The sequence below is a fragment of the Pristiophorus japonicus genome, chromosome 3 (genome assembly GCF_044704955.1).
Source record: "Pristiophorus japonicus isolate sPriJap1 chromosome 3, sPriJap1.hap1, whole genome shotgun sequence".
In the NCBI taxonomy this organism is placed as follows: Eukaryota; Metazoa; Chordata; class Chondrichthyes; family Pristiophoridae; genus Pristiophorus; species Pristiophorus japonicus.
Genome location: NC_091979.1, coordinates 195,297,681 through 195,320,005, shown reverse-complemented (window position 1 = coordinate 195,320,005; position 22,325 = coordinate 195,297,681). Strand labels below are relative to the sequence as shown.

Genomic DNA, 22,325 nt, shown 5'->3' with positions numbered 1-22,325 from the left:
GCAAGCTCGATCCAAAATTGGCTCAGAGGCAGGAAGCAAAGGGTAATGGTTGATGGGTGTTTTTGTGACTGGAAGGCCGTTTCCAGTGGGATTCCGCAGGGTTCAGTACTAGGTTCCTTGCTTTTTGTGGTATATGTCAATGACTTGAATGTAGGGATATAATTAAGAAGTTTGAGGTAATGCATTTGGGGAAGGCTAACAAGGCTAAGGAATGCACGTTAAATACAGATTAAATGGTAGGATACTGAGAAGTGTAGAGGAACAAAGTGACCTTGGCGTGCATGTCCACAGATCCCTGAAAGTAGCAGGCCAGGTAGATAAGGTAGTTAAGAAGACATACAGAATACTTGGTGTTATTAGCCGAGGCATAGAATACAAGAGCAGGGAGGTTATGCTTGAACTGTATAAAACTAGTTAGGCCACAGCTAGAGTACTGCGTGCAGTTCTGGTCACCACATTACAGGAAAGATGTGATTGCACTGGAGAAGGTACAGAGGAGATTTACGCGGATGTTGCCTGGACTGGAGAAGTTTAGCTATGAGGAAAGATTGGATGGACTGGTTTGTTTTCTTTGGAACAGAGGAGGCTGAGGGGAGACCTTATTGAGGTGTATAAAATTATGAGGGGTCTTGTGGATAGGAAGGATTATTTCCCTTAGGAGAGGGGTCAACAACCAGGGGGCATAGATTTAAAGTAATTGGTAGAAGGATTAGAGAGGAGTTGAGGAGAACTTTTTTCACCGAGGGTGGTGGAGGTCTTGAAAGGGTGATAGAGGCAGAAACCCTCACCACATTTGAAAAAGTACTTGGATGTGCACTTGAAGTGCCGTAAGCTGCAGGGCTACGGACCAAGAGCTGGAAAGTGGGATTAGGCTGGATAGCTCTTTGTCGGCCGGTGCAGACACAATGGGCCGAAATGGCTTCCTGCCCTGCCGTAAATTTGTATGATGCTATAGAGACCTGGGGATGCTTGTACATCAATCTTAGAAGGTGGCAGGACAGGTTAACAAAGCAGCTCAAGCATATGGGAACCTGGGCTTTATAAATAGAGACATAAAGTACAAAGGCGAGGAATTTATGCTAAACCTATATAAAACACTTCTTTAGCTGGGCACCACACTTTAGGAAGGACATGAAGGCGCTGGATAGGGTGCAGAAGAAATTTACCAGAATGGTTCCAGGAATGACGGATTACAGTTACCTGTATAGACTAGACAAGCTGGGGTTGTTCTATTTGGAGCAAATAAGGCTAAGAGGAGATCTGCTAAAAGTTTTTAAAATCAAGAAGGATTTAGATAGAGTAAATAAAGAGAAGCTGTTTCAAATAGTTGAAGGGTCGATAATGAGAGGGCACAGATTTAAAGTGATTGACAAAGAAACAAGAGCCGGCATGAAAAAGATTTTCACGTAATGGGTGTTTAGTCACTGCCTGATAGGGTAGTGGATACAGATTCAACAGTAGATTTCAAAAGGGAATTGAATAAATACTTGAAAGAGAAAAAAATTGCAGGGATATGGGGAATGAGTGGGGGAATGGGACAAATTGGATTGCTCTTCGAAAAAGCTGGCACAGACCCGATGGGCCAAATGGCTGTATATGCTATGATTCATATGTCCTGTATACCCAGGTCCAGGATTAATATACATCAAAAAGAACAGTGCTTCTAATACCGACCTCTAGAGAACACCACTGTACACTTCCCTCCAGTGTGAAAAACAAACATTCACCACTATTGTCTGTTGTGTCCATGCTGCCACTATCCTTTTAATCCCATGGGCTTTAATTTTGCTAACCATCATCATCATCCCTTGGGATCGAGGAAGACTTGCTTCCACTCTTAGCATGAGTTCTTAGGTGACTGTACAGTCCAATACGAGAACTACAGTTTCTGTCACAGGTGGGACAGATAGTCGTTGAGGGAAAGGGTGGACATGGAGCCTGGTTTGCCGCACGCTCCTTCCACTGCCTGCGCTTGATTCCTGCATGCTCTTGGCGACGATACTTGAGGAGCTCAGCGTCTTCCCGAATGCACTTCCACTTAGGGCGGTCTGTGGCCAAGGACTCCCAGGTGTCAGTGGGAATGTTGCACTTTATCAGGGAGGCTTTGAGGACGTCCTTGTAATGTTTCCTCTGCCTGCCTTTGGCCGTGGACGAGTTCCGAGTAGAGCGCTTGCTTTGGGAGTCTCGTGTCTGGCATGCGATCTATGTGGCCTGTCCAGCGGAGCTGATCAAGTGTGGTCAGTGCTTCAATGCTGGGGATGTTGGCCTGGACGAGGACGCTAATGTTTGTGCGTCTGTCCTCCCACGGGATTTGCAGGATCTTGCGGAGATATCGTTGGTGGTATTTCTCCAGCAACTTGAGGTGTCTACTGTACGTGGTCCACGTCTCTGAGCCATACAGGAGGGCGGGTATTACTACCATGAGTTTGGTGACAGTTTTGAGGGCGGCCGAAGGCTGCACTGACGTGCTGGAGGCGGTGTTGGATCTCATCATCAATGCCTGCTCTTGTTGATAAGAGGCTCCCGAGATAGGGCAAGTGGTCCATAACAAGTCTATTATGTGTGCAGGTTGAGCATCCAAAATCCGGAACCCCCGGGACTGAGGCCGTTCTAGATTCCTGTTTTTTTCAGATTTTGATTTGTTTTCTGACGTCACGATTCCAGAAACACCCGAGCCCAGCTTCAGGTATTTCCGGATTTCAGAACGTCAGAAAGTCGGGGGGGAATTCCTGCTGAAGAACTGTCCGGCTCCGTCAAGGAGGTTGTCGGGCGGGCTCCGCCGAGGTAGTTGCCAGGCGGGCTCCGTCAAGGATGTCGTCATCAGGCGGGGCTCCGCCGAGATTGTCACGCAGGCTGGCCATGCCGAGGGTGTCGTTGTTGAACAGGACCCTGCCGCGGAGGTGTTCGGGCGGGCCGGCGAGGAGGCCCCGAGGTAAGGGCAGCGAGGTAAGCAGTGGCGAGGCGAGGCCCCGAGGTCGGCAGGGTCATCCGGTCCGGATTCCGGAACATTTTACGGATTTTGGATGACCCTGCCACAGATTGTCCCGGAGTTCGGAACATTCCGAATTCTAGAACTCCGGATGTTGGACGCTGCAGCTGTACTTTGTCGATCTTGTGTTCAACATAGCTGCCATTGCTGACATAACAATGCTCATTGAATCACATAAAAAAACTTGAAATGTTTCCAATATGTAATGTGTTGTATAACTGCGCAAGTCTTATAATTTTTTGTAAAATCTGATTAATATTAGTTAGTCTATTATGTAGATAGGAACATTTCCATTGGAGCAGACTCTTAACAAGGTCGCTAGAGCTTGAATGTCTGTCAGTGCAGCCATTTCATTTGTCTACATTTAAAATGGCTGGTAGTATGCGACCGGAAAATACTACTTTTTATTGCCCAGTGAAAAACATTTTCTGGGTGGGGTTTACATAAATCCTATTTTAGGGCACAAATGTCCTCTCGTACTGTGGTAGCACTCTTGCCTCTGAATAAGAAAGTTGTGGGTTCAACACCTATTTCAGGACTTGAGCACATAATTTCGTCTGACACTTCAGTGGAGTACTGGGAGAGTGCTGCACTGTCTGCGGTGCTGTCTTTCAGATGGGAAGTTAAACCGAGGTGCCATTTGCCTGTTCAGGTGGACATATCTGAAGATGAGCAAGGGGATTCTCCCTGTGTCACTCAACCAACACTAAAACAGATAAATTGATCACTTGTTTGTGGGACATTTTTGTCGTGTTTGAATACAAAGTAAGACTGGCTGCACTTAATTAATTTGTTGACTGTGAAGTGCTTTGAGACATCCTGAGTATGTGCAGGCACCAAATAAATGCAAGTTATTTGTTTCTAGGGAGACTCTGATCAAACTGTGATTGGATATTCCATTCATTACAGAATGGGAAAAGGATTTTGTTTATTTTAAATTATGACTTAAAATGGTACAGTGTTGGATATTAAGCAAGTTTTGATCTTGTAAGCTCTTGAATTCCCTCCCTAGACCTCTAGACCTCTCTACCTCTCTCCTTTTAAGATGCTCCTTAAAACCTGCCTCTTTGACTAAGCTCTTGGTAGGGTGGCCATACGATAGTCCCCGGATGAGATACTTGTGTTCCTGGGCAAACGGTGTCCCCGGAAGAGACCCTGCTTCTGGAAACTAGTCCCCAAATAAAAAGTGCATTGCTTAAATGTAAAATAAAACTCTGGACTATAGATTTAGGCAAATAATTTCACTCCCATTAGTTACATCCAAAAACAGTACATTATAATTAGTTATCGCAGGTGCGGCTGATGTTTCAACAACCTTGGTCGTGACGTGCTGGACGCACCATGTCATCAAACCGGGGTGACTGATGATTGGCGGAACGGACCAATCAAAGTAGGAGGAAATTGAGCTGCATCTACATCATACTTTAGACGAATAAAGTGCGGGCAGTGGCGCGATTATCCGGTGAAAGACGGAGGGCTAGTGGGTGGTGTATTTGTGCAAGAATGGAGCAAAGACAACATGCTAAATTTAAGAAAGTAAATTTATTTAACCAGTATCATTTGGATATCTTGTGTTCTTACTAATTGAGATGCTTTATTCAAATCCTAGTTCTAAAGAGCGCTGGTCCCCCCAAAATATTATTTTCATGGATGCAGATTGAGGTGGTGTTCTTTCAAATTGTAGATTTAAAAAAAATCTTATCTAATGAATTTTTATAGTCCATAGATTCACATTTATGCCCTTTTGTCTTTGTTTTTAGCTTGTGTGCAGCGATACTGAAATAAAGACTAGTAGTACATTAGTGACCAACAGTTTAATGGGAACACAATGAGGTCAAGAGAGCGAGGAGATGGGTTTCATTCATTTAGAATAGAGCAGGAGGTAAGGGAGAAACTAGAGAAAGACATGGGTTCAGGGCTAGGGCACAGAGGGGGCTTTGGGAGAGGTTTGGCTTGGCGGACAAGGAGTTGGGGGTGGGGTGGTGGGAGGTAGGTGTCAGATGAATATAAATAGATGGTCTTAATCTTTGTGACAAACAAGTCTGTGAGCGCCTTCCGTGTGTTGTTGGTGAGAACATTAGAATCTCCATAATACATACACTGGAGAAAATTCTGAAAGCTGAAAACCATTAACTAGAGGAGGGAAGGTGGGCTGAAGTAGGAGAAGAGATGGGCAATGTTACGGAGATGTAAGTGGGCAGTCTTTGTGATGGAGAGGATTATGGAGTTGGAAGTTCAGTTCAGGGATGCTGCGGTGGCAAACCATTTTGTCCAACCTGAGATAGTGGCCAAGGAACATAAGAACATAAGAAGCAGGAGTCGGCCATACCACCCCTCGAGCCTGCTCCGCCATTTAATACGATCATGTCTCATCCACTCCCCATAACCCCTTATTCCCTTATCAGTTAAGAAACTGTCTATCTCTGTCTTAAATCCTTTCAATGTCCAGCTTCCACAGCACGCTGAGGCAGCGGATTCCACAGATTTACAACCCACTGAGAGAAGAAATTCCTCCTCATCTCAGTTTTAAATGGGTGGCCCCTTATTCTACGATTATGCCCCCTAGTTCTAGTCTCCCCCATCAGTGGAAACATCCTCTCTGCATCCACCTTGCCAAGCCCCTTCATAATCTTACACGTTTCAATAAGAACACCTCTCATTCTTCTGAATTCCAATGAGTAGAGGCCCAACCAACTCAACCTTTCCTCATAAGTCAACACCCTTATCTCCGGAATCAACCTAGTGAACCTTCTCTGAACTGCCTCCAAAGCAAGTATATCCTTTCTTAAATATGGAAACCAAAACTGCACACAGTATTCCAGGTGTGGTCTCACCAATACCCTGTATAACTGTAGCAATACTTCCCTGCTTTTATACTCCATCCCCTTTGCAATAAAGGCCAGGATTATTTTTGGCCTTCCTGATCACTTGCTGTACCTGCATACTAACCTTTTGTGTTTCATGCACAAGTACCCCCAGGTCCCGCTGTACTGCAGCACTTTGCAATTTTTCTCCATTTAAATAATAACTTGCTCTTTAATTTTTTTCTGCCAAAGTGCATAACCTCACACTTGCCAACATTATACTCCATCTGCCAAATTTGTGCCCACTCTCTTAGCCTGTCTATATCCTTTTGCAGATTTTTTTTGTGTCCTCCTCACACATTGCTTTTCCTCCCATCTTTGTATCGTCAGAAAACTTGGCTACATTACACTTGGTCCCTTCTTCCAAATCATTAATATAGATTGTAAATAGTTGGGGTCCCAGCCTTGATCCATGCGGCACCCCACTAGTTACTGATTGCCAACCCGAGAATGAACCATTTATCCCAACTCTGTTTTCTGTTAGTTAGCCAATCCTCTATCCATGCTAATATATTACCCCCAACTCCGTGAACTTTTATCTTGTGCGGTAACCTTTTATGTGGCACCTTGTCAAATGCCTTCTGGAAATCCAAATACATCACATCCACTGGTTCCCTTTATCCACCCTGTTCGTTACATCCTCAAAGAATTCCAGCAAGTTTGTCAAACATGACTTCCCTTTCATAAATCCATGCCAACTCTGCCTGACTGAATTATGTTTTTCCAAATGTCCTGCGACTGCTTCTTTAATAATAGACTCCCAACATTTTCCCAACCACAGATATTAGGCTAATTGGTCTATAGTTCCCTGCTTTTTGTCTGCCTCCTTTTTAAAATAGGGGCGTTACCTTTACGGTTTTCCAATCTGCTGGGACCTCCCGAGAATCTAGGGAATGTTGGTAAATTACAACCAATGCATCCACTATCCCTGCCGCTTCTTCTCTTAAGACCCTAGGATGCAAGCCATCTAGCCCAGGGAAATTATCTGCCTTTCGTCCCATTATCTTACTCAGATAATGGGACGATTCGTGATTGTGATTGTGTTAAGTTCCTCCCCCCCTATAGCCCCTTGACTATCCACTGTTGGAATATTGTTAGTGTCCTCTACCGTAAAGACTGATACAAAATATTTGTTCAGAGTTTCTGCCATCTCCATGTTCCCCATTACTAATTTCCTGGTCTCGTCCTCTAAGGGACCAACATTTACTTTAGCCACTCTTTTCCTTTTTACATACCTATAGAAACTCTTGCTATCTGTTTTTATATTTCGTGTTATTTTACTTTCATAGTCTATCTTCCCTTTCTTAATCGTTTTTTTAGTCATTCTTTGCTGGCTTTTAAAAGCTTCCCATTCTTCTGACCTCCCACTTGTTTGGGCCACTTTGTATGCCCTTTGTTTTTAATTGGATACCATCCTTTATGGCTTTAGTTAGCCACGGATGGCTATCTTTTCTTTTCCATCCTTTCCTCCTCACTGGAATATATTTTTCTTGAGAGTTGTGAACTATCTCCTTAAATGTACGCCACTGTTCATCAACCGTCGTACACTTTAATCTATTTTCCCAGTCCACTTTAGCCAATTTTGCCCTCATACCTTTTATAGTCTCCTTTATTTACGCTTAGTACACTGGTTTGAGATCCAACTTTCTCACCTTCCATCTGAATTTGAAATTTAACCAAGCTATGATCACTCATTCCAAGAGTAGCTTTACTAGGAGATTGTTTATTAATCTTGTCTCATTACACAGGACCAGATCTAAGATAGCCTGCCTTCTGGTTGGTTCCGTTACATACTGCCCAAGGCACTCTGAACTCTTCCTCAAGGCTATCCAAACCAATTTGATTTGTCCAATCAATATGGAGGTTAAAATCACCCATGATTATTGCTGTTCCCTTTTTACAACCCCCCACTATTTCCTGGTTTATACTCCAACCAATAGAGTTGCTACTGTTAGGAGGCCTATAGACTGCACCCACCAGTGACATTTTCCCCTTATTATTCCTTATCTCCACCCAAACTGTTTCAACATCCTGATCATTTGAGCCAATGGCGCAGAAATTCCGGTTGGAGGCTTCCCGTGAGCAATTGCCTCCGACCGGAGAATCTTTAATGAATCTACTTGGTGGTCTCTGAGGCGCCCTGGATTTCGTCGGGGAGGCCTCCTTTTCCCGCACTGCGAAGCACGCTCCCGTCTGGAGGGTTCCCACGCAGAAGATGCAGTCACTTGTGACTGCTCAGCCAATCAGGTACCTATTCCACAGCTTTCCCATTAATAGCAATGAGAACTCCGTAACTACGAGTTCTCATTGCTATTAATGGGGAAAAAAACAAACACTAAAAAAATTAAAAAACAGACCTCACATAATTAAAATTAATTGAAATTAAAGTTAATAAGGGCTTGATAGTTTGCATGCCAGAGTACTTAAGGAAGTGGCCCTAGAAACCTAGAAATAGTTGATGCATTGGTGATCATTTTCCAAGTCTATTGACTCTGGATCAGTTCCTATGGCTAACGTAACACCACTTTTTAAAAAAGGAGCGAGAGAGAAAACGGGGAATTATAGACCGGTTAGCCTGACATCAGTATTGGGGAAAATGTTGGAATCAATTATTAAAGATGAAATAGCAGCGCATTTGGAAAGGAGTGACTGGATCGGTCCAAGTCAGCATGGATTTATGACCGGGAAATTGTGCTTGACAAATCTTCTAGAATTTTTTGAGGATGTAACTAGTAGAGTGGTCAAGGGAGAACCAGTGGATGTGGTGTATTTGGACTTTCAAAAGGCTTTTGACAAGGTCACACACAAGAGATTGGTGTGCAAAATTAAAGCACATGGTATTGGCGGTAATGTATTGACGTGGATAGAGAACTGGTTGGCGGACAGGAAGCAAAGAGTTAGGATAAACGGGTCTTTTTCAGAATGGCAGGCAGTGACTAATGGGGTGCCGCAGGGCTCAGTGCTAGGACCCCAGCTATTTACAATACACATCAATGATTTAGATGAAGGAATTAAGTGTAATATCTCCCAAGTTTGCAGATGATACTAAGCTGGGTGGCGGTGTGAGCTGTGAGGAGGATGCAAAGAAGCTGCAGGGTGACTTGGACAGGTTAGGTGAGTGGGCAAATGCATGGCAGATGCAGTATAATGTGGATAAATGCGAAGTTATCCACTTTGGTGGCAAAAACATGAAGGCGGAATATTATCTGAATGGCGGCAGATTAGGAAAAGAAGAGGTGCAACGAGACCTGGGTGTCATGGTACATCAGTCATTGAAGGTTGGCATGCAGATACAGCAGGCGGTGAAGAGGGCAAATGGTATGTTGGCCTTCATAGCTAGGGGATTTGAGTATAGGAGCATGGAGGTCTTACTGCAGTTGTACAGGGCCTTGGTGAGGCCTCACCTGGAATATTGTATTCAGTTTCGGTTTCCTAATCCAAGGAAGGACATTCTTGGTATTGAGTGAGTGCAGCGAAGGTTCACCAGACTGATTCCCGGGATGGCAGGACTGACATATGAGGAGAGACTGGATCGACTGGGCCTGTATTCACTGGAGTTTAGAAGAATGAGAGGGGATCTCATTATAAAATTCTGATGGGACTGGACAGGTTAGATGCAGGAAGAATATTTCCGATGTTGGGGAAGTCCAGAACTAGGGGTCACAGTCTAAGGATAAGGGGTAAGCCATCTCGAACCGAGATGAGGAGAAACTTCTTCACCTGTTAACCTGTGGAATTCTCTACCGCAGAGAGTTATTGATGCCAGTTCGTTGAATATATTCAAGGGGGAGTTAGATATGGCCCTTACGGCTAAAGGGATCAAAGGGCATGGAGAGAAAGCAGGAAATGGGTACTGAGGTGAATGATCAGCCATGATCTTATTGAATGGTGTTGCAGGCTTGAAGGGCCAAATGGCCTACTCCTGCACCTATTTTCTATGTTTCTATAAATGCCTTTTAAGTTTTGTGATTCGGGTTAAAAATAAACTTACCTTAGTGGGCAGAGTTTTTTTTACAATAAAGTATGTTTATTTAATTTTATTTTATTATGTTTATGTTTTTAAACACTTGCGCCTGTAAAAGTAGGCTATGTGCCTGCTTTTTCAGGCGCAAGAATTTTGAGGACATTTGCTGAGCAAGATATGCGTAAATCCCGCAATCTTGCCCAAGCAAATGTCTTCGTTCCCGATCTGCGGATCATCTGTCAAGCTCCAGCTTGACAGATCGGAAAAGCCGGTTTTCAGCGCATGCGCATTGTGCGTTGAAAGCCGGCTTTTCCAATGTCCTCCCAGGTCCGAAGAAACTTCGTACAGACCCAGAGAGGATGGGATTTCCAGGCCATTATCATTTCTCAGTATTGCAGTAATTCCATCCTTTATCAACAGAGCTACCCCACCTCCTTTTCTTGTCTGTCTGTCCTTCCGGTTGTCAAGTACCTCTAAATATTTAGTTCCCAGCCCTGGTCACCTTGCAACCACATCTCTGTATCGGCTATCAAATGATACTGATTTGTATCTATTTGTGCCGTCACTCATCTATTTTGTTACCAATGCTACGTGCATTTAGTCAAAGAGCCTTTAAATTTGTTTTTATAACCTTTTTTCCTGCTTGTTTCCTCTCTCCTTCAAACTGACTTTCTTTATTTTTGCGTTTATAATGTCAGCTTTACTCTCCTCCCTACTGAATTTATTTTCAGGTTCCCATCCCTTTGCCAAGCTAGTTTAAAGCCTCCCCAGAGCTTGTTTGACATGGCTTAGGTGTTCCCAATGTTTAACTGGAGGAATTTTTGGCTCGTTCAAGATTGGATGTCACACAAACACAAACAATCTAACAACACAAATGCAGTGGAAGTGTTGAGAGAAGCAGTGGGTGTCAGTCAATGTAGTAAAAGCTTGGAATTAATGGGTGGATGCTGCTTTGTTGTACTTTTAGTCACCAGTGTGAAAACTAAGGATAGGAACATGGACAAACGCTCAGAGACTAGTCAGAGGCGGTCATTATCCTGCCATTCACATCCTATCTCGACTAATGCTTTTCTCACTCCTGGTATTACCATATCAATTTGGCCCATCATCCCTTTTGTCTCTCTAATCTCTCCTGTCTTCCACCCTATCACAGACCTTCCCTTTTGTTCTTTCTTCCCCTCCCCCTTTCAGTGCTTGTTAAGAATCTATTGTTTCCAGTTCTGATGAAGGGTCATCGACCCGAAACGTTAACTCTGCTTTCTCTCCACAGATGCTGCCTGACCCACTGAGAATTCCAGCATTTTCTGGTTTTTTTCCAGATTCCAGCATCCGCAGTATTTTGTTTTTGTGTTAGAGACGAGTGATGGTTGATGGAGGTTAATCTCTAGGCGCATTCCACTAGCAGAAGCAACAAAATTGTCATGCCAGTTTTCCTTAAACGTGGAAATAGCACAGCAATCATTAATAAATCTGTGAAAAATAAATGACATGGCCAGTGATCTGAAGAAAGATTTTCTGAATAGACCGTATAGACAGTGGGTCCAAATAACTGATGTTCCTGAACAGTGTTACTGTATTATTTACAAATGTCTGAATGCGCTTCAGTAGTGTGACGTCACATCTGTGGTAATTATTTGGACATTTGTTTTACATTTGTAGTGTATATGTAGAACTGTTAAAATATAGGCTGCTAAAAACAATTTTTGCTTGGCTACGCTGCACAATCTACATTTTCCATCCTGGCTACTTTGCTGTGCACCAACCTTGTGTCCCTGGATTTAGTTTAGAAAATATGGTCACCCTAGTTTTTGGTCACCTGTTCTAATATCTACATATGTGGCCCAATGTCAAATTTTGTCTTATAACGTTCCTGTGAATCATCTTGGGACGTTTTACTATGTTAAAGGTGCTATATAAATGCACGTTGTTATAATAGACTTTTACAGCCAATGAAGATCTCTTCACCTTCCTTGTTTTGTCTCGCAGGATGACCTGCTAGATACTGAATACGAGTATGAACTCTTTTCTGTAATCATTCACAAAGGAGGCTGCTATGGAGGGCATTACCATGCATACATCAAAGACATTGATCAACTGGGCACTTGGTTCTCTCTGGTGAGTCAATTACTATAAAAACATTTTATTGCTCTTGATATACTTGATCATTGTAATAATGAGTGTCTCTGCCCCTTTATGTAAAATACATATCCCAGGAAGTGAGTGCCTTCATATTAGTTGTTTTTTGTTGAGATTTATAAACAACTTGGGCTTTGTTCTTGTGGTTTATGGTCTTTATTACAAAGTGGATGGAGTATAAAAGCAGGGAAGTCTTGCTACAGCTATATAAGGTATTGGTGAGGCCACACCTGGAATACTGCATGCAGTTTTGGTTTCCATATTTATGAAAGGATATACTTGCAGTTCAGAGAAGGTTCACTAGGTTGATTCTGGGAATGAGGGGTTGACTTATGAGGAAAGGTTGAGTAGGTTAGGCCTCTACTCATTGGAATTCAGAAGAATGAGAGGTGATCTTATCGAAACGTATAAAATTATGAGGGGGCTTGACAAGGTGGTTGCAGAGAGGATGTTCCCACTGACTGGGGAGACTAGAACTAGTCTTAGAATAAGGGGCGCCCATTTAAAACTGAGATGAGGAGGAATTTCTTCTTTCAGGTGGTTGTAAATCTGTGGAATTCGCTGCCTCAGAGAGCTGTGGAAGCTGGGACATTGAATAAATTTAAGACAGAAATGGACAGTTTCTTAAACGATAAGGGGATAAGGGATTATGGGGAGCGGGTGGGGAAGTGGAGCCGAGTCTATGATCAGATCAGCCATGATCTTATTGAATGGCAGGGCAGGCTCGAGGGGCATTATGGCCTACGCCTGTGTGTATTTCTTTTGTTCTTATGTTCTTATATTTCTTGAGCATGTTGCAGTATTGTCATTGTCCTGTCACCCATCTGTGTGACCTATCCAGCTGTCTGTAATGTTCTAGATGATGTGCTCCTAGCCGCCTGTGATAGTCTCTCACTCCTAGTTGGCTGAAACTTTTAAATAAAAAGGTTTATATTGCGCTAGTAATTTCCAGTAGAAGGGATTTCTGGAAATAACAGCCCGTGTCCTCAGATTAGTTGTTGAATAAGGTCATGGATTTTGTTGATTTTCATAGGAACAGGAGTCACTTAAGCCTGTCCTTCCATCAGTTAAAAGATGGCTGATCTGTACCTCAATCCCATTTACCGAGCTCTGCTCCATACCCTTGCCTAACAAAAATCTATTGATCTTAGTCTTGATCATTTTAATTGACACAGTATCCACAGCCTTTTGGGGGGGAAGAGTTCCAGATTTCCATTACCCTTAGTGTGAAAAAAGGTTTCCTGATTTCCATCCTAAAAGGCCGAGCTTGAATTTTAAGTTTATGTCCCCTGGTTCAGGATTTCCCCACCAGAAGAAATAGTTTTTTTGTATCAAATCCCTTTATCATTTTAAACACCTCGGTTAGATCACCTCTTAACCTTCTAAACTCGAGGGAATACAAATCAAGTTTACGTAACCTGTCCTCGTAATTGAACACTTAAGTCTAGTATCATTCTGGTGAATCTGCACTACCCCCTCCAAAGCCGATATATATTTCCAGAGGTGTGGTGCCCAAAACTGACCAAGGCTCTGTACAACTGAAGCATCAGTTCATCAGTTTTGTATTCCAATCCCCTAGAGATAAAGGCCCAAATTCTATTAGCCTTTTTGATTATTTGTACCTGTGCACTAGCTTTTATTGGCTTTTGTACGTGGACACTTCAATCCCTTTGTTTCGCCACAGCTCCTCGCCTTTCACCATTCAGAAAATATTATAATTTGTCTTTCTCTGATCCAATGCCCCACATTGAACTCCATTTGTTGTAGTTTTGTCTGCACACTTAATCTGCTTATGTCCTTTTATAACTTCCTGCTCCCATTTACACAATTTACTGTGCCTCCCAACTTAAATTCATCTGCAAGCTTGTAGGTACAACTCTCCATTCCTTTGTCCAAGTCATTAATATATATGGTGAAAAGCTGAGGCCCCAGTACAGATCCTTGCGAATCAGAGACCATTCCCTTAATCCTTACTCTCTGTCTGCTACCTCCCAACCAATTACTGACCCACATCACAAGATTACCTCGAATTCTGTGCACTTTTATTTTTGCTAATCTCTTGTGTGAAATCTTTTCAAATGCCTTTTGGAAGTCCATATAGACAACATCTATAGTCACTCCCCTATCCACCCTGCCAGTGACAAATTCCAAAAATTCAACTGGATTAGTCAGACATGATCTATCCTTCACCAAACCATGCTGATTCTCTTTGATTAGTTCATAAGAAATAGGAGCAGGAGTAGACCATTTGGCCCCTTCAGCCTGCTCCGTCATTCAATAAGATCATGGCTGATCTGATCTTGGCCTCAACTCCACTTCCCTGCCCGCTCCCCATAACCCTTGTCTAAGTGCTCGTTACTCCGTCTCTGAGATTCTATTAACTTCCCCACAACTGATGTTAAACCAACATGTTGATAGTTACTTGTTTTTTCCCTCCCTTCTTAAATAATAGACGAGCATTTGAAATTTTTCAATCCAAAGGCATAATGTCTGAATCTAGAAAGCTTTGGACAATTATAATTAATTAATCTGCAACTTCCTCACCCATTTCTTTTGATACTCTCACTTCCATTATTTTTCTGTAGTTCATATTAAGGCAAGTTAAAATGTGTTTGTGTGTAACATAGCAATGATGCGGCCTTCTTTTCAGGATGAAGAGACAGCGGTGATCAACTCAACAAAAGATCCAACGAATGTAGACAAACTGCTGGAATTGGGGGATCCCTTCGAAATCCTGAGAGCTATTTTAGTCCAGGTATTGTATTAGATATGGATGTCCTTCCATATATTGCGGACATGCACAGCCTGCTGCGCTATGAACCTCTTAATTAGTGGACCTGTTAATATAATGGTCCAATACATGGCAACGTGAAAACAGTTGGGTTCCAAAATAAAATATAAAATTTTGTTTGATAATGCTCCTGAGAAGCATCTTGAGATGTTTTACTACGTTAAAGGCGGCATATAAATGTAAGTTATTGTTGTATATGACGCCTCTGCAATTTTCTTCATGTTAAATAGATTAGGTAGAGTACACAATAGAGCTGATTGTGCAAAGTCTATGGAAGGAGTGAGCTTGATTGGTTGAATGGCTTTCTCGTTCCTTTTTAAAATGTTTTTACTAGTTCATCTCCCATGATATTGTATGGTACGAAATGTATGTTGTGCGACAATTTACTTTAGTACTGGGTACTTCAAAAATGCCAATATCTTTGTATAGGAGTTAACTGGTAACTGCAGCACTTAGAATGTCATTGCGCTTCCTGCTCTGTACTCATGGTGAGTGTACTGCTGGAGACTGAGCTGCAGCAACTTGATCACTGCACCCGACACTGTACCTACCTTGCCCAGCAGGAGACCTGGGAACTAGGGCAGTTAGGACTACTTTCTTGCTGCTGTACTTGCAGTCCTAAAAATGTACTGAAATGATGGATGATACTTATGAGGTAATATTTTGCCTTTTCTTAATTCTTTCTCCCCTCTGGTCACATTTAGATGGGACCCGATGGCATACTGGTGGACCAGCTGGGCCAGAAATTGCTGGAGAAGGTTGGTGTTGCATGGAACAAAAGATACCGCAAGCAACATGGGTCTATAAGAAAGGTAGGAGATGGCATTTGTGATTAGAATAGGCACAAAAGAATTGCAAGTACATTGGCTCAACCAAGGAAATGGGCACAGAAAGTATGTGTGCATAGAAACATAGAAAATAGGTGCAGGAGTAGGCCATTCGGCCCTTCAAGCCTGCACCACCATTCAATATGATCATGGCTGATCATGCAACTTTAGTACCCCATTCCTGCTTTCTCTCCATACCCCTTGATCCCTTTAGCCGTAAGGGCCACATCTAACTCCCTTTTAAATATATTTAACGAACTGGCCTCAACAACTTTCTGTGGTTGAGAATTCCACAGATTCACAATTCTCTCAGTGAAGAAGTTTCTCCTCATCTCGGTCCTAAATGGCTTACCTCTTATTCTTAGACTGTGACCCCTGGCTCTGGACTTCCCCAACATCGAGAACATTCTTCCTGCATCTAACCTGTCCAATCCCATCAGAATTTTATATGTTTCTATGAGATCCCCTCTCATTCTTCTAAATTCCAGTGAATATAAGCCTAGTCGATCCAGTCTTCCTTCATATGTCATTCCTGCCATCCCGAGAATCAGTCTGGTGCACCTTCGCTGCACTCCCTCAATAGCAAGAATGTCCTTCCTCAGATTAGGAGACCGAAACTGCACAGAGTACTCGAGGTGTGGTCTTACCAAGGCCCTGTACAACTGCAGTAAGACCTCCCTGCTTCTATACTCAAACCCCCTCGCTATGAAGGCCAACATGCCATTTGCATTCTTCACCGTCTGCTGTATCTGCATGCCAACTTTCAATGACTGATGTACCATGACACCCAGGTCTCGTTGCACCTCCCCTTTTCCTAATCTGTCACCATTCAGATAATATTCCGCCTTCCTGTTTTTGCCACCAAAGTGGATAACCTCACATTTATTTACATTATACTGCAAATGCCATGCATTTGCCCACTCACCTAACCTGTCCAAGTCACCCTGCAGCCTCTTAGCATCCTCCTCACAGCTCACACTGCTTAGTGTATCTGCAATATTGGAGATATTACATTCAATTCCTTCGTCTAAATCATTAATGTATATTGTAAATAGCTGGGGTCCCAGCACTGAACTTTGCGGTACCCCACTAGTCACTGCCTGCCATTCTGAAAAGGACCCGTTTATTCCCACTCTTTGCTTCCTGTCTGCCAGCCAATTCTCTATCCATGTCAATGCATTACCCCAATACCATGTGCTTTAATTTTGCACACTAAAGCCTTTTGAAAGTCGAAATACATCACATCCACAGGTTCCCCCTTGTCCACTCTACTAGTTACATCCTCAAAAAATTCTAGAAGATTTGTCAAGCATGATTTCCCTTTCATAAATCCATGCTGACTTGGACCGATCCTGTCACTGCTTTCCAAATGCGCTGCTATTACATCTTTAATAATTGATTCCAACATTTTCCCCACCACCAATGTCAAGCTAACCGGTCTATAATTCCCTGTTTTCTCTCTCCTTTTTTAATAAGTGGGGTTACATTAGCTGCCCTCCAATCCATAGGAACTGATCCAGAGTCTATAGAATGTTGGAAAATGACCACCAATGCATCCACTATTTCTAGGGCTACTTCCTTAAGAACTCTGGGATGCAGACTATCAGGCCCTGGGGACTTATCGACCCTCAATCCCATCAATTTCCTTAACACAATTTCCTAACTAGTAAGGATTTCCTTCAGTTCCTCCTTCTCGATAGACCCTCGGTCCCCTAGTATTTCTGGAAGGTTATTTGTGTCTTCCTTAGTGAAGCCAGACCCGAAGTATTTGTTCAATTGGTCTGCCATTTCTTTGTACCCCATTATAAATTCACCTGATTCTGACTGCAAGGGACCTACATTAGTCTTCACTCATCTTTTTCTCTTCACATATCTATAGAACCGTTTGCAGTCAGTTTTTATGTTTCCCGCAAGCTTACTCTCATACTCTATTTTCCCCCTCCTAATTAAACCCTTTGTCCTCCCCTGCTGAATTCTAAATTTCTCCAATCCTCAGGTTTGCTGCTTTTTCTGGCCAATTTATATACCTCTTCCTTGGATTTAACACTATCCCTAATTTCCCTTCTTAGCCACGGTTGAGCCACCTTACCCGTTTTATTTTTATGCCAAACAGGGATGTACAATTGTTGAAGTTCATCCATGTGATCTTTAAATGTCTGCCATTGCCTATCCACCGTCAATCCTTTAAGTTTAATTCGCCAGTTTATCCTAGCCAATTCACATCTTATACCATCGAAGTTACCTTTCTTTAAGTTCAGGACCCTAGTCTCTGAATTACCTGTATCACTCTCCATCTTAATGAAGAATTCTACCATATTATGGTTACTCTTCCCCAAGGGGCCTCGCACAACAAGCTAATTAATCCTCTCTCATTGCACAACATCCAGTCTAGGATGGCCAGTTCTCTAGTTGGTCTAGAAAACCAACTCCAGGAAATCCTCCTCCACCGCATTTCTACCAGTTTGGTTAGCTCAATCTATATGTAGATTAAAGTCACCCATGATAACTGCTGTACCTTTATTGCACGCATCCCTAATTTCCTGTTTGATGCCATTCCCAACCTCACTACCACTGTTTGGTGGTCTGTACATAACTCCCACTAGCGTTTTCTGCCCTTTGATGTTCGCAGCTCTACCCATACAGATTCCACATCATCCAAGCTAATGTCCTTCCTTACTATTGCGTTAATCTCCTCTTTAACCAGCAACTCTACCCCACCTCCTTTTCCTTTCTGTCTATCCTTCCTGCAATGTACAAAAGACATGTGCCAATAATTAGTTTACACCTGTGATGATCTTGTCTAATATATCTACCAGTTCATTGTTGAAGGTCTGTAGGTGATGTTGAAGGTCTTTCCCAAGAGGGCCTGGCATTATTTGTGATTATATATTTCCAATTGTGGCATGTGTTGAAGACAATCCCAATATTTAACTGGAGGAAATTTGTGGCTTATTTAAGAATAGATGTGGGAGAAGCAGTCTCACAACACAGATGCAATGGAGAGATTGAGAGAGGTGGTGGAGAGGTAGATCTGAGTGTTGTCAGAAAGCATTTACAGGGCCCAAATTTGGCTAGGTGTTGCTCCGTTTTTTTTGGAGCAACTTGATTTTTCTGGAGTATTTTAAAAATCCCCATTCTGCACATTCAATTTGCGCCAGTATAAGTGTTAGTTAGGATTTTTTCAAGTTTTTTTTTTTCAAAAGGGGGCGTTACCAGCCACCTACACCTGTTTTGGCCATTTAAGCCAGTTTGGACAGCTAATAATTGCTCCAAACTAACTTAGGCCACTTGTGGCCGCACAGAAAACCCTTGCGGAGAGTTAAGAAATCAGCGTAGGTAAGTACATTCTAAAGCACCAAGCACTGAACAAAGCACAAAAATAAGCATTCAATAACAAATAAAAAATACAAGGAAGCTGAGAGGACTTGCACTTAGCACCAAGACTTACAAAGCACTAAACAAAGCACAAAAAATAATAAACAATTAATTAACAAATAAAAAATAGAAGGAACCCTGCACCTAAAGTACCAAGACCAAAGTAATAAGCAATCAATCAATAACAAATAAAAAATCGAAGTCCGACCAAAACATGTGGGCCGCAGTGGGCCACCGATGAGGGAGCCCATTCGGCCAGGGATAGGGGCGCATGCTTCGGCCCCTCCCACACAGCCTGCAGCACACTCTCACCAGATTCTGGGGGCGAGGAGCTACTGCGCATGTGCGCACACTCTAACGTGCATGTTCAGAGGTCCCAGCACGGTTTTCAGCACGGTTTTCAGCGCCGGGACCTGGCTCCGCCCCAGAATCCAGTTGCCACACTACGCCACCATCGAGAAGAGGCTGGGGAGCGGCCAAACTCTGCCTGAAGATTTTTGCCGCCTTTGAAGTTCTACAAAAGCGGTGCACCTCTGATGAGTGCGCCAGGAATCTGTTTTGGCCAAATTTGGGCCCGATATATATAAATTAACTTTAAAGTAGGTGTAAAGCAGCACTGTAGTATGTGTTTGTGACTACCTTTGTGGAGATATTTAATTCTGCCTGGAGTGGTATTTCTTAAGATCCAATCCGGTAGACCTCTGTCAGATAGGTGCGCAAGGGAGAGGTGATTGAAGGCACTCCAATCTGGAGCGAACTGATTTTAATTGGCATTATTAATTATTCCAAATCATGAAAGAGAGGTGTCATGGAATCTTTTAAGTTATCTAGTTTTCTGTATATTCACTCCACTCACTTAAGAGGTAGGATGCTGCTACTGCTCTTAAATGGCCAAGAGTAGCATCAAATGCAGTAACACAACAGTAAAAGAAACTATCAGAAGTAACTTCTCTTTTAACAGCTGTTATTGATGAAAGATCATCACCTGTGCCTTGGTTGGACTTGAACCCGATTATCTGGATAAAAGTATCAGTCTTGTCACTTAGCCCACCTGGTCTGGGCTCATCTGTTAAATTCTAATGCTGCTCTGTGGTTGTCCTAGGGTTCCATTGTAATCTTTCCTCTTTCATTTCAGTTTCTGGAGAGTCATCATGATGTGTTTCTGCTAAAGGCAGATAGAACACGGGTTGCTGTAAAACAGACTGGCCATACTTGCCCAGGGCAACAGCCCAACAAATCCAAAGCCAAGAAAGCACAGACAGGAAATTCCAAAGCCAGCACAACACATGACAAGACAGAAGAAAGACAACCTAGCACACCTGCTCCTGAAATACACTGGTTTGATTTTGATGATTCCCAAGTGCGGCCTATCCAAGAGAAAGACATTGAGAAGCAGTTTCAGGGCAAGGAGTGTGCCTACATGCTGTTTTATAGAAAATCTCAACTACAGCGACCAGCACAGGGTACAGTATATTATAAATCAACGGCCGGATTAAACTAGGGGGTAATTATGGTTGTCTGACTTCAAGTCCCTTCAGGACCTCTTGTTAGTCAGCCATTCATACTTAAGATGACGGGAAGTCCTGGTTTAGTGGTGACAGTCCAGGGGATCTCTTTTGGGACTGTTAAGTGTTATGTTGTTTATGGTGAGTTATGCTGCTTGCCATGCCACTCATGAGCTCCTAACATCTGACCAACTAATGAGGGCTCAAACCTAGGCTTGTCAGTTATCTAAAGCCCAACAAGTGACTATCCCTCTGGCTGGGGAAGGAGGACAGTTTCTCTTTGGGGTTGAGCTGGCACCAAGCTGACCTGCCTGGTGTTAAAAGTTCAGAAACAAATCAACCCTCTATGGCAGATGTGGTAACCAAATATTTAAGCTTGATCCACTGTTGGTGATCAATCAGACAGTCGGGCTTACTGATGCCACTGTTGCTCGAACTCCCATTTGGCTCCAGATATCCTGCAGTGCAAAATTGGATGGGCAACGAGAAACTTATCTATGATCTGTTTTGGTATGCTGCACTTTCATAGTTGTTTAAACTCCAGCATTACTGCTTACACACTTGGGGGTCCCTACGCCTCGGCTCTGCCAACCTAGACTTGGTTTATAAGTGGGATATGTTTCTGCAGCGAGAATGTGTACTCAATATTAGCAAACAGAAACTCTACAGGTGAATAAAGATTTATCAGTAGACTGAATTGTAGACTTTTAAATGTGGTGATGGGTCTCTGCACATGTCAAACCCTTAGTGATATCTTGCTAGCTCTCTAAATATAGATCTGATTTTCATTGATTAACATGCTTGTGTGTGATTGATCACAACCATGTAGTCTGTAAATGGGGAATATGATTTTTAAAGAGGTAATTATTAATGTAATATTGCATCTGATACTTCCCGTTAATCTTTGAACTAAAAATGGAGTGATCTTCTGACACTTTGTGTCCGCTGTGATTGTCATGCAATGTTGCCAAATTCTCCATTGAGTGGGCATAATACAGAAAATGGCACTTTCCCCAAAGATTGAGGATGAGGAAGTTGTGTCAGAAACGAGCGTACTATGCTTAAACAAAGGGGACTACAGTGGGATGAGGGCAGAGATGGCTAAAGTAGACTGCAAACAAGGACTAAACGGTGGCACAATTGAGGAACAGTGGAGGACTTTTAAGGAGCTCTTTCATAATGCGCAACAAAAATATATTCCAGTGAAAAAGAAGGGCGGCAAGAGAAGAGATAACCAGCCGTGGATAACCAAGGAAATAAAGGAAAGTATCAAATCAAAGACCAATGCGTATAAGGTGGCCAAGGTTAGTTGGAAACTAGAGGATTGGGAAGATTTTAAGCAACAGCAAAGAATGACTAAAAAAGCAATAAAGAAAGGGAAAATAGATTACGAAGGTAAACTTGCGCAAAACATAAAAACAGATAGTAAAAGCTTTTACAGATATATAAAACGGAAAAGAGTGACTAAAGTAAATGTTGGTCCCTTAGAAGATGAAAAGGGGGATTTAATAATGGGAAATGTGGAAATGGCTGAGACCTTAAACAATTATTTTGCTTCCGTCTTCACAGTGGAAGACACAAAAACCATGCCAAAAATTGCTGGTCATAGGAATGTGGGAAGGGAGGACCTTGAGATGATCACTATCACTAGGGAGGTAGTGCTGGACAGAATAATGGGACTGAAGGTAGACAAGTCCCCTGGTCCTGATGAAATGCATCCCAGGGTATTAAAAGAGATGGCGGAAGTTATAGCAGATGCATTTGTTATAATCTACCAAAATTCTCTGGACTCTGGGGAGGTACCAGCGGATTGGAGAGCAGCTAATGTAACGCCTCTGTTTAAAAAAAGGGGGCAGGCAAAAGGCAGGTAACTA

At 42.7% G+C, this 22,325-nt stretch overlaps 1 protein-coding gene across 3 annotated transcripts in view; it reads left to right on the top strand.

Moving 5' to 3' along the window:
• The window catches only part of usp40 (ubiquitin specific peptidase 40), a 227,813-nt gene that overhangs the window by 65,399 nt on the left and 140,089 nt on the right, over positions 1 to 22,325 (top strand). For all 3 annotated transcript variants that reach the window (XM_070876177.1, XM_070876175.1, XM_070876176.1), the window contains exons 8-11: positions 11,804 to 11,932; positions 14,604 to 14,708; positions 15,449 to 15,556; positions 20,082 to 20,409. In XM_070876177.1, the coding sequence (XP_070732278.1) occupies positions 11,804 to 11,932; positions 14,604 to 14,708; positions 15,449 to 15,556; positions 20,082 to 20,409 (670 nt within the window). The remainder of the gene's footprint in view (positions 1 to 11,803; positions 11,933 to 14,603; positions 14,709 to 15,448; positions 15,557 to 20,081; positions 20,410 to 22,325) is intronic.